This window comes from Ahaetulla prasina, chromosome 1, assembly GCF_028640845.1.
Source record: "Ahaetulla prasina isolate Xishuangbanna chromosome 1, ASM2864084v1, whole genome shotgun sequence".
Taxonomy (NCBI): domain Eukaryota; kingdom Metazoa; phylum Chordata; class Lepidosauria; order Squamata; family Colubridae; genus Ahaetulla; species Ahaetulla prasina.
The window spans coordinates 194,421,106-194,437,459 of NC_080539.1; the positions used below are offsets into that span (position 1 = coordinate 194,421,106).

General features: G+C 35.9%; 1 protein-coding gene across 4 annotated transcripts in view; it reads right to left on the reverse strand.

Annotated features, from left to right (window-relative positions):
* The window catches only part of MAP2 (microtubule associated protein 2), a 280,964-nt gene that overhangs the window by 44,985 nt on the left and 219,625 nt on the right, over positions 1–16,354 (reverse strand). Inside the window, exon 8 of one of the 4 annotated variants that reach the window (XM_058186178.1) lies at positions 40–3,909. The exons of the other annotated variants lie outside the window; for them this stretch is intronic. Within the exon in view, the coding sequence (XP_058042161.1) occupies positions 40–3,909 (3,870 nt within the window). The remainder of the gene's footprint in view (positions 1–39; positions 3,910–16,354) is intronic. 4 annotated transcript variants of the gene reach the window in all.

Sequence of the window (16,354 nt, forward strand, 5' to 3'; positions counted from 1 at the left end):
TGAAAGCAAAATGAATGAATGAAAAAGCGTAAGGCACACCTTGTGTATCCACCCATATGCTGTCGGTATCCAGGACGGAGTCATCGATTGTTGTTTCATCTTTATAATCGTCATATACTTCTGTCTTGTAATCAGTTACTGGGATTTCTTCCTGTTCAGCTGATCCAGGAGGTTCCAAAGACTTTTCTTCTGAGTCTGCTTCAACATGAGCAATAACCTCTGCCTCCATAGCCAGCTTTTCTGTACAGAAACCTTCTCCGCCTGTTTCAGCCTGTGCAGTTTCAGCAAAGCGAACACTGTGGGAATTGGCTTCTCCTTCATCAATGGTTGTCTGTATTATTGTAATGAAATCATCCTCAACTGTAACAACAGATTCTATTACTCCTTTGAGCTCAGGTATCTCCACAGGGATAGCTTTACATACTTCTTCACTGGGTCTCTCCAAGTCCTCTTCTTTACTCGTTTGCTTACTGGTTTCCTTTTCTTGATCTTTTTCCTCCTCTTGTCCTTCTGCTTGCTTGATCTCTTCTTCTTCTTTTTGTTTAGTCTTTTCTTCATATTCATCTTTCTTAATCTCCTCTTCATCTTGTATCACAGGCTTAATGTCTTCCTGTTGCTCTACATTTTTAATTTCTTTTTCATGTTCTTCCTTGTGCTTGATTTCCTCTTTTGTTTGCTTTTCTTCTTCCTCTTGTTCTTCTATTTGCTTAATCTCTTCCTTTTGTTCTTCTTCCACTTTTTCTTTTTCTTTCTCATATTTTAAACCATGGGGTAACTTCTCAACATTCTCAGTGCCAGTGATCGCCACATTATCTACCTGATCTACTTTATGCTCTATTATGTTCTCCATTTGAGTTTCTGTTGTTTCTTCTTGAATAACTTTCGATATACTTTTTTCTGTAGCAGATTGTCCTGCTGGAAGATGTGCTGCATGATCTTCCTCTGGCAAAGATGGGCTTTCTCGTTGTATTTTGTCCTCATGTGGCTTTGAAATTTCTCCAGACAATCCCTCTTGCACTTGACCATTATCTCCACTCGATTCATATGATTCTTCTTTATCTACTGCTTCTTGGTGCACCAGATCAGGCTTAGGGCCTTTTTCCTTAATTTCAATTTCAGACAGTTTAGCTATATCTTTCGTATGATTAGATTCCAATTTTGCACATAGATCAGGTTCTTGATGTAATGTAAAGAGGATCTTCTCTGGATCTTCTTTATTCAGCTCTGAAACTAATTCAGTGATATGACCTCCTAATTTACTCTGATATTCCTGTTCTACTTGCCGAGCAGCAGAATCCATATCATGTTTTATAGCATCATAGTCTGGTTTGCAAGACAATTCTGCTTTATCTATATTTGCAGCAACATGAATAGCATTTTCCTCTTTCTTAATTAATGAAGAATTTTTTTCTGGCTCAACTAGAGTTTTATCATTAACATCTACTAGCTCTGAACCAAGCTGTATTTCATGTTCAGTATCTTCAGGAAAAGATACTTCTTTAGCATCAGCTTGTTCCTCACTTTTTTCTAACACAGTATCTAATTTATCAATAGCTTTTCTCTCTTGTTCAAAGTCCTGGCCCCAAACTGTGGAGTCCTCAGAGACCTCTTTTTCTTCACAGGATCTCTCAGCTGCTGCCAACTTCACTTCTATCAATGAGAGATCTGTAACTACACCTCTCCTCATTTTCTCCTCATAAGAGCAGCTTTCTCCTGCCAAATTCTCACTGTCTTGAACTGGAGATGGTAATGGTACTGTGTATTTGTTGAAAACACAGTAGCCTAAATCTTCTATCTGACTGTCAGCTTTTAGAGTCATGTGATTTTCATCAGTCATAAGCTGCTGAACTGCAGAGCTGTCCTCAACAACCACCTCTGAAGGAACAGATTTATGTTGTGCTACCTCTGTATCTGCACTCACAGAAGCTACCCTTGACCTTGTACCAGCTAAATCTAACATTTCAGGTAAGTCAGGAGCCATTACTGTTCCATTTTTGTAATAATCTTTAGCTAGGAAAGGCGATTCATATAAAGGCTCCACCTGAATCTCTCCTGACTCTTTAAATTTGGACTCTTCTCTCCTCTCTTCTTCTTCTTCTTCTTCTTCTTCTGCTGCTTCTTCTTCTTCTTCTTCTGCTTCTTCTTCTTCTTCTTCCCTACTTTCTGTTGGGAAGGGGGGAGCTTTTTCTATTCCTGGGGTGGTGGCGGGCAAGTAATCATCACCTTCATCTCCACTAGCCGTATCTAAAATATCTGAACCTAAAGGTGAAAGATCATGAGCACGTCCAAAGTTAAATCCCAGTGCTATAGAATCTAAGCAGGACATTGGGAGATTAATTGACATACTCCTCTGTTCTATAGCAGATCTTCCACCAAGCCCTAAGCTCCTGCTGAGAGTTAAATCATCTTTATTTTTACTGTGGAGTTCTCTCTTATCTCCATACACATTTGGGTCAATAGTATACATTCTTTCTGGAGGAGAGCTAGGCTCCTTAGCATCATCTTCTGGGAAACTCTGTGCAAGGGTACTGTATCCAATTTGATGAGCAGGTGGACTGGGTTGTTGGTGTGCTTCTGGCTGATAGTCATCAGTCTCCTTTTTAGATACAAGGGAATTTTTATGGTAAATATCATAAATCTGGTCTTTTGAATCACTCAGTTCATAATAATCGTTGCCTTGCTGTACTTTATCACTCTTGATAACTTCATCTTTAAGAGTGGAAGTTTCAAAATATGTAGACATACCTGATTTATCTTCTTCTATCCTCATTTGGTGGGGATCTGAATCTGTAACAGGAAACACTTTACCTTTCCCTTCTTTTTCAGAATGTTTGTCTTCCTGGGGTTCTTTATGTGCTTCAGATGGGGCTTTCTCTATTGTTTCATGTAATGCAATAGTATCCAAACGCTCTTCATATTTTTCAGGAAAAAAATCTTTACTGAATTGGTCTGCCATGACCTCAGCACCATGTATTTTCTCATCTTTTTTAATATTCCATGTTGTTGATTCCCCAGTAATCCCTAAATCTTCTGCTTTGTGTGTATCATATGCTTCTTTAGGATCAATGTCTTTTCCCATAACGTCTTTACCCAGAACAGTTGATTTTTGGTCACACACAGCAAAAGGTTGATCATCCAATTCTTTGAGCCTCTGTCTACTGGACATGGAGTACCTCTCTTCATCACTTTCATCCTCGGTCATATCTTTCTCTTCTTCCCAAAGGGGAACCTGACTTGGAGTTTGTTCTACAATGGCTTGTGAGGCACTTGTAGCCACCACTGCAAAATCTTCTTCCTTTATTTCTATGTGCTCTTTGTTCATTGTTTGATCTTTTGAAAGGTCTTTGGTAATCTTTGTAATATCAGACTTTTGTGTTGTTTTGCTACTCTCTTCTGTTTCAGACGTATGTCGAACATCTGGTAATGTTTCAGGAAAAAAGGCACTTGTTACTGTGCCTATGTCCACTATAGATTCTGAGGGCAAAGAAGAACCAATGCTCGCAGGAGAGGTAAAGTCATTTCTTGTAATAGTCATCTGATCATCTTTAGATTCCAAGGGTGATGCTTCTGTTGCAGGTTTCTGGGTCTCTGTGGCCTTTTCATCTAGGGTACTTTTCTTATGCAACTCTGTTGACAATACTCTTTGCTCTTGAGGTGTGGAAGCCTTCTCTTCTTTCTTTTGCAGAGTGGCATCCAAAGTTTCTCCCAACCGAGATGGGAATGCCATCTCTTCTCCTGTGAGCTGTGGTTCTCTCATTTCTATAGTCTCTGTTTTTGCTGGCTGTGGAACTAAGGCATCTTGGACAGGGTGCTCACTGGGTTTACTTCCTTTCTCTTCTTCCTTGGTGCTCAAGGGTGTAGTTGCGAAAAGGCTCGTACCTTCCTGTCCATGGATTTCCATCTTCGAGGCTGAAAGTAAATCTGTAGTTGTTGCATTGGATTTTAGAACAGTTTACAGAAAGCATTTATAAAAATAGTTTATAGCATAATTTGGCATGGCAAAGTCATAAAAACATGGCTACATGCAACTAGAAAAACTAATTAGAGATCTGTTTACTTTATTATTGTTTTATTCTCTCAGTGCACTATTAATAATCTTATATTGATAAACCTAGCTGTATTTTGTTATATTTGTAACAATTATTAGATTAAAAATAAATCCAACTTCACCTTAGAAAACTTTACCATGCAATGAAGTTGAGATAAGATTCTGGGATATAACAAATATGAATATATGTGTGTGTGTGTGTGTGTGTGTGTGTGTGTGTGTGTGTGTGTGTGTGTTATACATACACATACGTATGAATATACATACATGTGTGTATGTGTGAATGCATTTATGTGCTGTATTTAAAATTCAAAGTCCTATATCCATTTAATGACATTATTCCTTTTATCTGACTCTGGCCAAATCATGGTAAAACTGAAATGGATATACCAATCAACTTTTCACACAAATTAGGGACTGAGGGGACTATTTTTTAAATACATTTTTAAAAAAATTCTAGTATTATAAAACTATTCTTGAGAAAATACCTACAACTGTTTCATACAAAATCACTGTACTGCAACTCTGAAACATTGCTGAAAAACCGAGACTGAATATTTAACATTTTAAAATAATGGAATTCAATTACTAATCTTTGTGGATATTACACTTTAACATTTATTGTATGACTGTTGCAGGCTTTGACAGTGACTCAGAAGAAGTGTTCCATACTTCTCTCAACCCCAAGGACAATACCTCACTGCTATTCATTCAAGCATGCATATCTTTTCTTGGACTTTCATGACACCTGAAGAAAATATAAATTAATTTTAATAAATCAAGTTCTTAAAGAAGTGCATCTTTAAAAGTATTTATAGTAGTAACCATATCTTTTTTGGGGCTCAAATGATATACTGAAAAAAGGCAACTGTGTTTTAATGAATAGGCATTGTATTTGCACTTGAGTGAGGTATAAAACAGTAATTCCAAATCATTTTTGAAGCTTAATCCTAATTTATATAATAGCACTTTTTCAAAACATTTTATAAAGTTCTCTCAAATCAATTATTGGGGCTATGTGTGTGTGTGTGTGTCTGTATGTACACACAGACACACACATCAGGGTGGAATAATGACTACCCATTTATACATATTTAAAGACCAGATCTGACCTTGGCATTGAATTCTTAATTATTTCAGTAGGAACCATTTCAGCTCAGTATGGAGCAAAAGGCATATTTATTTTGAAAGAATTAAAAATGTGCAAATTTCTCTAGAATTATTGGCAAGCCCAGGGATCAGTGAGGCATCTGAATTGGGCTGCAAAACACACAAATGTTAGTAGCATCCTTTTCAATGAACTTTTCCATTTGCAAAGCTGGTTAGGAAGTATAGGTTGCAAATTATTGTCCAATACATCTGAGCAGCAAGATATTGGAAATGACTTTTCTAAAAGGAGAAAACTGGATGAAAAACCCTACTACAATTGGAAGGATTTCTAATGTAATCTTCTGCCCTTGATTTATTTCCCAGAGAAATTGCATTTTGCAACACTGGAATTCTTTAATGATTTTGTAACCTCCTCAGACTCAGGATAAAGAACTCCAATAATAAACAGCATTCTGAAATCAGTGAAATAAAGCAGTTTAAAGCCACACAATATAATTCTTAGAATCAGTTTCACACTGGGAAATTGGCTTCCATATGCAGAGTATCCTCCTGGGTCAGAACTGGAAAAAAAACGGTTCTTCTAGCAGATGAACACCTGAGATAAATGGCTTGATGGAAAGCAATGTCCAGTCCAGAATTCTGCCTCCAACTATGATTGACTAGATACCTCCGGAAGTGTGATGATGAACCATGAACCATCTTTAAGTCTGACAGTCTTGGCTACTGTATTGTAACAATCTATCCTCAATGAACAAATTTAATTTCTAAAAATGCAGTTAGAATCAATGACTGTGAAAATGAAAATGGTGTACTGTGTTAAGAATTATACTTGCTTCATTTGTATAGTAAAACCCATTAATTTCTGTGGATTTTATAAGGTGGTGGAGGAAACAGATCAGCTCCCTGATGAATCATAATGCCTAGATTCCCAACAGTTAGTAAAAAAAAAGATAGGCAGCTTCTTATCCCTCTGGAAGCTGAGCTTCAAAACAAAACAAAAAATTGCTTCTGGTTGGAAAGGAAGCTTCTGCCTGCTTTTTAGCCAGCGGATGGACAGTTCTACAAAAGACTAAGAAAAGGCATACATATATTGTCTGGAAACAGAAAAACATTTTTGCTTGCTTTGTTTTGAATCTTCCATAATGGGAAACAATTTCTGCTTTAGAAATTTTTTTTAGAAATCTATGATTAAATAATAATAAATGGAATGCCTGAGCAAAGCATTCATAAAAAACTAATTCATAAAGTATGCTGGTGCAAGTAAAGTACCATTCCTTGAAGCAAAGCATTAAAGGATAGTAGTTGCATCATTTGGGAAGATGTCATGATTGCTTCAACAGGTGCCCCTAGTTCTCTGCACCTACATGTATATCTGTTAGGGCTGCTAGGGAAAAACAGCTGTGTAGACATATGAAGTTAGAAACATCTAGGGACAGCCTTCAAAGCAGCTATGAGAGTTCTCCAGGGGACACAGCTGTTCTAAAAGGCAAGTGCTTTGCTTGCACTAATGTCTTTTCAAATATTTTCTTTCAAATGCTCTGCACAGGGCATTTTTTGACCCCAAAACACATGGTAGGAAAAAAGCATTGGATCTTTATTATTTATATTTCCCATAGACTCCATTGCTTCCAAGATGAAAAATTCAGCATCCAAAATATCCCAGGATCAATCCTTGTCCCCTGAAGATAGAACTGGGAAAGTTTCATAAGTAAAAACCGAGAGAATTTGTGCCAGCTGGGCATTCTTGATGTTTGCAAATTCCTTTTTCCAAATTAAAATACATGCATTAGACTGAGAGTGAGAAACAAGATGACATGTAGCAAAGTGTCAGCCTTCTATCTTAATTTTCAAGGTTCTGCTTGGTTTCTAATGACCCCAAAAGTTAGGCCTATGTTTGAATTACTTCAAATGTTTTGTTAAGTTCATCTCTCTCTCTCTCTCCCTCCCCACCTTTTCTTTGTGTAAACACCCACCATAGTCTTATACAATGTTGTAAACATATGATAATCACTGGATAGTCCAGTTTTTTGTTATCCCATTTCCTATTTTTTATTATTATACCTTTCATTAAAGGTTGATTTTTCAGTGAACATTCTACTACACCTCATTCCAACTATTAATTCTTTCCTAGGAAAATTACAAACAATTTAGATCGTATCAGTGAATGTGGCAAATTAGTTTTGGCTCAAAAATATTCTATTAAATAGACTCACAAAGACAGGCTAGTCTGTTTTCAAGTTTACCAAGTCTGCATGGGAATCTATGATCTTCGACAATTAATTTCAAATTATCCCTTGATTTAAGGGAATAAATGAATTAATTAAATTCATTTAATGCACATGAAAATGAATGTCATTCCTACACTTTCTCCCTGTCTTATCTAGTGACTCAGTGAAATAACTTACTTTCAATTATTTAATTGTATGTTTCATTAGATAAGTCACTTTTGATACAAATGATGTGAAGATTCATCAATGACTAGAATCTTTCATTTTTTTTAAAAAATGTTAACAGTAAACTAAGGGGTCAAATACCTATGGAGGGGAAATGTAAATAAGGAAAAGTCATGTGGAAGAAGAGAACATTAATCCTTTCCAGTGCTGGAATCCCAAACTAAACTATCCTGATCAAAAATTCTCATTACTTGAGATTATGTTCATGTATGTTCCCTATCACAACTAGCTTGGTTTACCTCTTTGTTGATATAATCAAGGAATGATGAATCCTTAGTGAAGTAAGAAGAAGCAAAGTTAATTCTATAACAGTTGCAGCTGTTGTGATATATGTTCAGCTACGAGAGCTTTAACTAGACTTCCCACAAACAGTCCTTGAATGAAAATTAGGCTTAACCAGTGCAAGATTATTTGTTCAAGGGCTTGTGTTATTATGTGCAGAGAAATGTGAGTATATATCTAGACCACATTTAATCTGGTTTATTAAGAATTAGCAATATAAATCAATGAAAATTTATGAGCTTTATATTTAGTCCTTCACTATAATATCCAATGTGATTGATGTGAATTTTCTTCTCATATTGGGACTTCCACTCAGGTAAACAGCTGGAAAGAAGGATAAAACAGATGCAAACTCAAAATCCTGGCAATGGCAAACAAGTGTTATGGTGGGCTGCAATGAATGGTAAAGATATGATATAAGCAGCAATAGCTTTAGGGAAATTGAGGCAGAATGTATTGAAGCATAAGCAAAAGTAGATTGCACAGCACAAACGAACTTTACGAAGTAAGCATTTTACGCCATAGTCAGGGTTAATCAGTTTGCTTCTTGAAATGAAAAACAGATGAACCTCCGTACCAAAATGAAATGAAATATATATAAAGACACAAATATCAGCAATGTGACTGGCAAACACATCTGCAACGAGGAGGGACAAGGGATGGCATATCAGGTTGGCTGCACTGCAAATGGTATCATGAGTAGAAAACACTCCCTTAAAAAGTCAGGAATCTACTGCAGTGGTGGGAAACCATGTCATCATACAGCCTTTGGCTTGCCATGTGCACACTCTTCAAGCATAATAACAAGAGCATTAACCATGAGGACAAATCAATGGGAAGAAAAGCCAATGAGAGAATGGGGAGAAAACTGAAGAGCAGCTCCTATGCAGCCAAGACATGCAGGTCCCTAATGCAGGCATACCTTCCTCACCGGAGGAAGGTAGTTTTGCTTTTGAGGTTTCCTTTCCAATGAGGATTATATTTTCCTCATTGTGATCCACTTGATCTTCAGGAAGGGAATCCTGCTGGGCCTCTGAGAAACCCTCTGTTTGTTCCAAAGGCTCAGCAGGCTCACTCCTTTTCTCATACTTCTCATCAAGGGGAGCCTCAGGTTTGGGGTCATCAGCCATGGGACCTTTGACTGTTTCTTCTTCCTCTTCTTCTTCGTCTTTGGGGGAGCAGGAAGGAGAAGGAAAGTATGGAAAAATGAGGCAACAGCTTCAAGATTAAAAGATATTATATGGTCTATACACGTATTAAACATTTATGTATGGAAGCTTTACATTTATGTTTACCTTTTTCAAGTACTATAAAATTGGTATGCGCTGCTTTTTTGAAAATGGCTTAATTTCTATGGCTCACATTGTCTTAACATACTACTTTTTTACCTTAAAAAGTATGGTCTAAGTGTCCCAACAGCCAAACTACCATTTGCGGTCTCACTCCTCTCTGTTTCTCTGCCTCTTTCTCTGATAAGGCTAGTTGTGATTTATGGTTACATCTAAATTTATTTAACTATAGAGTTACTGATGATTCTAACTCATTTTTAGAATCAGACCAAAACCACTTGATCATTCTAGTTTAGAAGCTACCCAAGTTAAAATAACCTGGAACTATAGTATTCATTTTGTATTGGTAAATGGGAAAGAAACATTGCAGAATAGCCCCAAATGTTAACAAAATTTTGATACAGTGTAGAGAATTAAACAAAGCATTTGTTTTCAAGCAAGAAAGACAGAACTGAAATGACTGTGGTTTCTGGTGGATATGGCTCTTGAAAAAATATGGGATCTAAAACTGCATTTTAGAAATGAAAGTATTGTAATCTTAGAACCAGCTAACACATGAAATGAGTTAGAATTCAAAACAGGACCTCATCAGCTGTACCTATTCTTGATATTTTCCACAGAGAAAATGATGAGGAATACTTCAAAAACCTATTATGATGTGAGATGAAGGTAGGGAAGTCAGATACCTGTTTTTGACCTACTGAGGTTCATATGTTGTAAAAAATACAGTGGATGGACCTTAGCAAGCCTGTGGTATTCTTTCAATCTTGTCATGGGCAATAAAGAAACAGAAGTAGGTTCTTCAGGCAAGATTTTAGATAATTAAGACCATTTTTGTATTATTGGATATTTTAACCCTCTTATTTTAGGTGTGTGTGCTACAATTTACATGCAATAATTGACATTAAGATATATCCATATTTGTATTATAGACATTGTCCCTTATTTTTATTTCTTCTGTTTTTATTTTATTCTTTCCATATTTAATATAAAATATTGTTTTGGATTAGCTAGTTTTTTATCTATAAATTTATTTAAATTGTATTCATATTTTCTGTTTTGTATTACCTCTTTATTCTCATTTGTAGCTTTTAAGTAAATTACAAAATGTATTTAAACAAATAACAAGGAGATAAAATAGCATACATTTTTCTGTGGAATTTTCTCTAAAAATAGTATTGCATAGAGAGATTGCTTTATTTTTTTGGTATTTTCTGTAAAAGTTCATTCTTGTCACATGAAATACAGGAGGAACTGAATGACATAGAATAGGGGTGTCAAAGTCACGTCGTCACAGCGGCATCACGTGACTTATTGGGACTTTTTTGCCCTCGCTAAATCACGTGTGGGCATGGCTAGTATGTGATGCATCTGGCCCGTGGGCTGGGCATTTGACAGCCCTGACATAGAGGCAAGGCTAAACACACATCTGAGTAGAATTGGGCTAATGTTCCTTGGAAATAGACTATTTGGGATAATTTTTCAATTTTAAGAAACATTAGCTTTAGTTCAAGAGGCTTAGAAAACTAATTTCAAACAAATGTTAAAAAAAGATTTTGCAGGACTTTTTTTGAAGATTATTTAATATAATGCAAATATAAAGACATGCCCTTTGAAGAGCCTGCCTCTCTCTTTTTCTCTCTCTTTCATATTCTTGGGGACCAAATAATGAAATGTTTGTTGCAACATCATGACGCAAAGCCTGCCCCTTTTGTACTTATATTTATCATATTTGTCATATTTATTCGCATTACGACATCATGATCCGCATTTTGCCTTTTTGACAAAAGAGAGATTCAGCAGGCATCTCTGAGTAATCCTCCAGCTTTGGGTCACCTGATCAATATAGCTAATTAATCTAACAAAAGTATTGCCCAAAAATGCCCAAAGCAAAGTTATCCAGCAAGTTTTGAAACTGATCAGGGCTTGAACCTGGGTCTTTTCAGATGCAGTCTAACACCGCCTTTACTTCCTGATGGTTTTTTTAGCCCTGGTTCCACAGATTTAGGAGAGTCCAGGATGCCACTAAAAGTCCATTTTGATTTCTGGCCTGGGAAAAAGAGTGTCTTAATTCTTGACTCCAAATAATTTTAGTTGTGTATATCTGCAGCTAATTCGTACAAAGCCATAACAACAGAATATGTGGCTTTTCAACTCTACTCTGCACAAACAAGTGAAAAGGCAGGCATTACCATTTACATCCCACTGAAATAAATGCTGCCCATTAGCCACATACTGTGGTTTGCTACCTGAAAGGCCTATCCAACTCTGGTGAGCTAAGTAAATTTTTACAAATTCTCTAGGTGGCTACCATATGTGGTTCTGACTACTGTTCCCAATTTTCCAGGCCTTGTTTTGCTTGTTTTGTTACTTAATAGCAGTGCAATGGTTTCCCATTAGGTGACTGTCCTTGAATGGACCAGTAGACCCCCCCCATCCTTGAATGGCTGGGTAGACTGGACATTAACATCTGAATCACTATAAGTCCATATATTTGCTATACGCTAAATAAATAAAGGTAACTGTAATTTATTCATTTAGTAAATAAACAAGGTTTCTTAAAAAAAGATAAAGATAGATGAAATGTATTAAATGAATTTAAAATATGAGGTATGATTAAGTGTGATTTTATGTCTTTTAATGTTTGAGTGGGAACAACTCATGAGTTGGTGGAAAGATGGGCATACTGTGGACTAACCCAGGCCATATAAGTAAACCTGTATCAATATCTGGGTTGTTTGACTGGTTACTGGGAGGCCAGCAGTTGAGCATGGCTCACTACTGATACATGCCTTTTAATCTTTTTTCTCCAGTTCAGAGATTTAAACAGGAAGGCATGCCAAGTAGGGACGTGATATTGCTTTGGATTATTGCAATAAATTAAAACAGTGTGTTGCCTCACTTTCTACCATGACTACAGAACTCTTTTCAATTGTGCAAATGGTATTCCTGCAATAGCAGGAATCCTCTAGAAAATTACTTTATTTTACTTATATTCAAATTCCTATCTAAGGTTTTGTACTGGTATGAATTATTCCTTAACTGGAAAAATGTGCATCTCTGAAAGGGTCAGTTAGCAGTGCGTGTTGGCTCCTATGCTGCTACATTGATATCCTGAAGTGCACATGCCAAAAGTTAAAGACAAACATGCAAACATCTTGTTTTATGCAGATATCATGGTACAAAGATCCCACACCAAGATAGGGAAGATAAGATTATTTCATAGATCTTTCTGCTCTTGTGAAATCAATGTTCTGAATATTATTAAAATTAAGATGAATATAGTCATATATGGAAAGAGGCAGCAGATATAATTGATGTCTGGAAAGGGAGCACATATGCCAAGTTAAATTTTATCTGCATCCAAGTGCTGTCTTTTCAAAACAGGTTCCTGGCTTCTGCATTTTAAGAGGAGTTCACTAAAGACTACAACCAGCACTAGTTCAATAATGCAACTCATTAACCAGAGTTATCCACAATTCCAGTTAACATGGTTTATAAATGCTAAATAGTTCTGACGATAACATATGGTACAGAACTATGAGGACTCATCATCCCTTGTTGAAATGAAATCAATCCTCTCCTCAGAAACGCATCTTGAGACTATATGAATCCACTCCAACCTCTGCTTCTGAGGCCAAGCTGGGAATATCTTTCATACAAAATCACCTTATGATCAAAGTATTGCACTACAGGCAGAAGTTCTTATCAGTGAATTCAGACTCATTTACCAAGTTGTACTTTGAAGAGTAGGTCAAGTCTCCTTGTACTTGGGCTGCTCAGTTTACAAATACTATTTCTAGGTATTGTTCTCTCTAATCTCTAGTTCAAGCAGGCCAAGAAAAAAAGCTTCAGATGAATGCTTCTAAAAATCACTGTGTAAGATAACATTACATTCCTTAAATTTGTTAAATCTATGAAATAGCTGGCACAATATAATAAAAGTAATGAACAATTCATATGCCACAACATCATAGAAGAATTTTTTTCCAGACCACATTTCTAACAGCTTGATTCCATGGTAAGGTATGGGAGGTTTCACAGAAAGATTGCATATAGATGGCACTCCAGCTACTGAAGATGTACAATATCTTATTTGACTGTTACCTAGATTCTGAAACAAGGCCTGATGTAATCACCTATTTTAAAATTTAAAAAATACTGAAACAATCAATCACTATCATATTTCTTCTAAAGAATGAACATGCATATTACCAGCAAGACTCCCTCTTTCATATCAAAGACTATCCAAATGATAAAACATTTAGAATAGATTAGTCTAATGAAATTCCATGAATGTATTAATGTAGATTTTTCTTTACTGTGATTTTATATCTCCTATTCCTGTTTTTAATATGTTTTTTTGCCCCCTGATGTGGTCACATGACTGAACAATAAAATTAATTTGGAGATTTGGGGATCATTTACTGTATTGATCAGGCAAGGTTACCAAGGTTATCTTAAAGCAGAGCACTAGACAGCAATACAGACTGAGAGTCTTCCATATTCCTTTGCTCCCATCCAGTGACTGCTGAAATTTTCACAGCCGAGATAGGACAGACTTCATCTTCAGAGTTTCAGCAACATACTGTAAATCCTTTTCCCCAAATCTTAGTTGACTTACACAGAGAGGAACATTTTTGTCAGAAATTGACAATAATTAGGGGAAATCCATCCCATATCAAATAGAAGCAGTTCTGGTGATGATGAGTAATCTATTGTATCTATTGACTTGGAATGGAAAAAAAATCCTAGGGTCAAAATTCCAACAAAATCTCTCCAGTTTTAGGGTTGAGAAAAAGGTGAAATATTTGGGGGTTATGTTAACAAGCACAAATACAGAACTGTTCCAAAACAATTATGTACCTCTCTGGAATGATATTAAAAAAGATCTATTAAGATGGGATAAGTTGCAGTTATCATTATTGGGACGAATCTCTGTAATTAAGATGAATGTCATACCAAAGATCCTCTTTTTGTTTCAGACATTACCAATACTTGCAATTGATATTTCATGTAAACAATGGCAGAAGAATATCTCAAAGTTTATATGGCAAGGGGAAAAACCCCCAAGAATTAGACACAGACTACTGCAAGATGCTAAGGAAAGAGGGAGTCTGGGTTTACAAGATTTGAAATTGTATTTTGATGCCTGCTGTTTGATCTGGTTAAAAGAATGGGTGAACCTTCAGAATAAGAGGCTACTGGATTTAGGAAGGTTATGAATTTGGTTGGCATGGCTATTTACGGTATGACAAAGTTAAAGTAAATGTTGACTTCAACAACGATTTTGTCAGATGTGAGAGTTTGGAATATATCTAAAACATGCTTTTCCACGAAGGTGCCTCTTTGAGTTTTATCACAGGAAGCTTTTTTCAGAAAAGAAATGGTGACAAGGCCGAATTGGTGGACTTATGGTAAAATAATACCTTTCAACTTAGGGAACCCTACCCTCAAATCTAAGGAGGAACTAGAATCAGAAGGTCATGTTTTTCATTGGTTTACATGTTTACAACTGAAAGAAAGATTTAAATCAGATAAAAAGAATCATGGGTTTAACTTTGTTAAAAATGAATTGGAAACTCTACTGCATGATGAACATAGAATTACTGAAGTCTATAAATCCAGATTTAATTTAAATCTGGAAAATGAACAAGTAAAGCATAGTATGATTCAGTGGGCAAGAATTTTGGATATAATGTAATACTTGAACAGTGGGAGAATATGGGGAATAAAGGCTTAAAGTTTACATTAAAATATAATTTAAAAGAAAATTTCTATAAGATGATGTATCATTGGTATTTCACTCCAGATAAATTGTCAAGAATGTATAAAGGTACCCTGTTTTCCCCAAAATAAGACAACCCCTAACAAGCCCAATCGGGCTTTTGAGCACATGGCAATAAAGCCAAGCGCTTATTTCAGGGTTCAAAAAAATATAAGATGGTCTTATTTTCGGAGAAACACGGTACTTCAAATGAATGTTGGAAATGTAAATGTAAGGAAGGGACTTTTTATCATCTATGGTGGAAGTGTGTTAAAGCAAAGAAACATTGGAATAGGATTCATTGAAGATGGCATTTAATTTCGTTTGTACGAGGTGCCATGACAATAAAGTAAACTAAACTAAACATATCTTAATACAGAAAATTCTTAAAGTGAAAATAGAAAGAAAACCAGAGACTTTTCTTTTGAGTTTAATGGAACAAGACTTGGAAAAAAAGTTCAGAACTCTGATGTTATATATGTTGACAGCAGCAAGACTACTCTACGCACAGAAATGGAAGGTCACCTTGATCCCCACAATGGGTATATGGCTACAAAAACTGATGGAGTTAGCAGAGATGGCTAAATTGATTGCTCTTATCAAAGAAAAAAATACAAATACTTTAATTTCTACTTGGAAACCACTTCTGGACTTTGTGCAAATGAAACTTTGATTTTGGGTTTTACCAATTAGATAGATTTATTATTTATTTATTTATTTATTTATTTTATTAGATTTATAAACCGCCCTTCTCCCAAAGGACTCAGGGCGGTGTACAGCCAAAGTAAAAAAGAAACAATGTACAATTAAAATAAAATTAAAAAAACTTTAAAAAGTTAAGTGTTGTTATAGAAATGGCTAGTTTATATTATTATGAAAAAGTAAAAAGTTGAGGGATGTTAAAGCCTTATTTTACTGCACCAAAGAAGTTGGAACTCAATGACTTTTTTTTCTTTTCCTCTTGCTTTCCCCCACTATCCACTTCCCTTTTTTCTTCCCTAATTTCCCTAATATTTAATTTTGTAGTCTCTTTGTATGTCATATTATAAATTAACAAAAAACTATATGTATAAAATTCCAATAAAATCTCAATGACCTTTTTATGCTGTTTTTGATAGGTAATAGCAATAGCGCTTAGACTCATATACCGCTTCACAGTAATTTACAGCCCTCTCTAAATGGTTTACAGAGTCACCATATTGCCCCCCACAATCTGGGTCCTCATTTTACCCACCTCGGAAGGATGGAAAGCTGAATCAACCTTGAGCCTGGTGAGAATCGAACTCCTGGCAATCAGCAGAATTAGCCTGCAATACTGCATTCTAACCACTGTGCCACCATTGACAGGCAAGGGTCCCAATTCCACACAGCTACCATATTCAAGCCACTGGAACTTCCAGCCCTT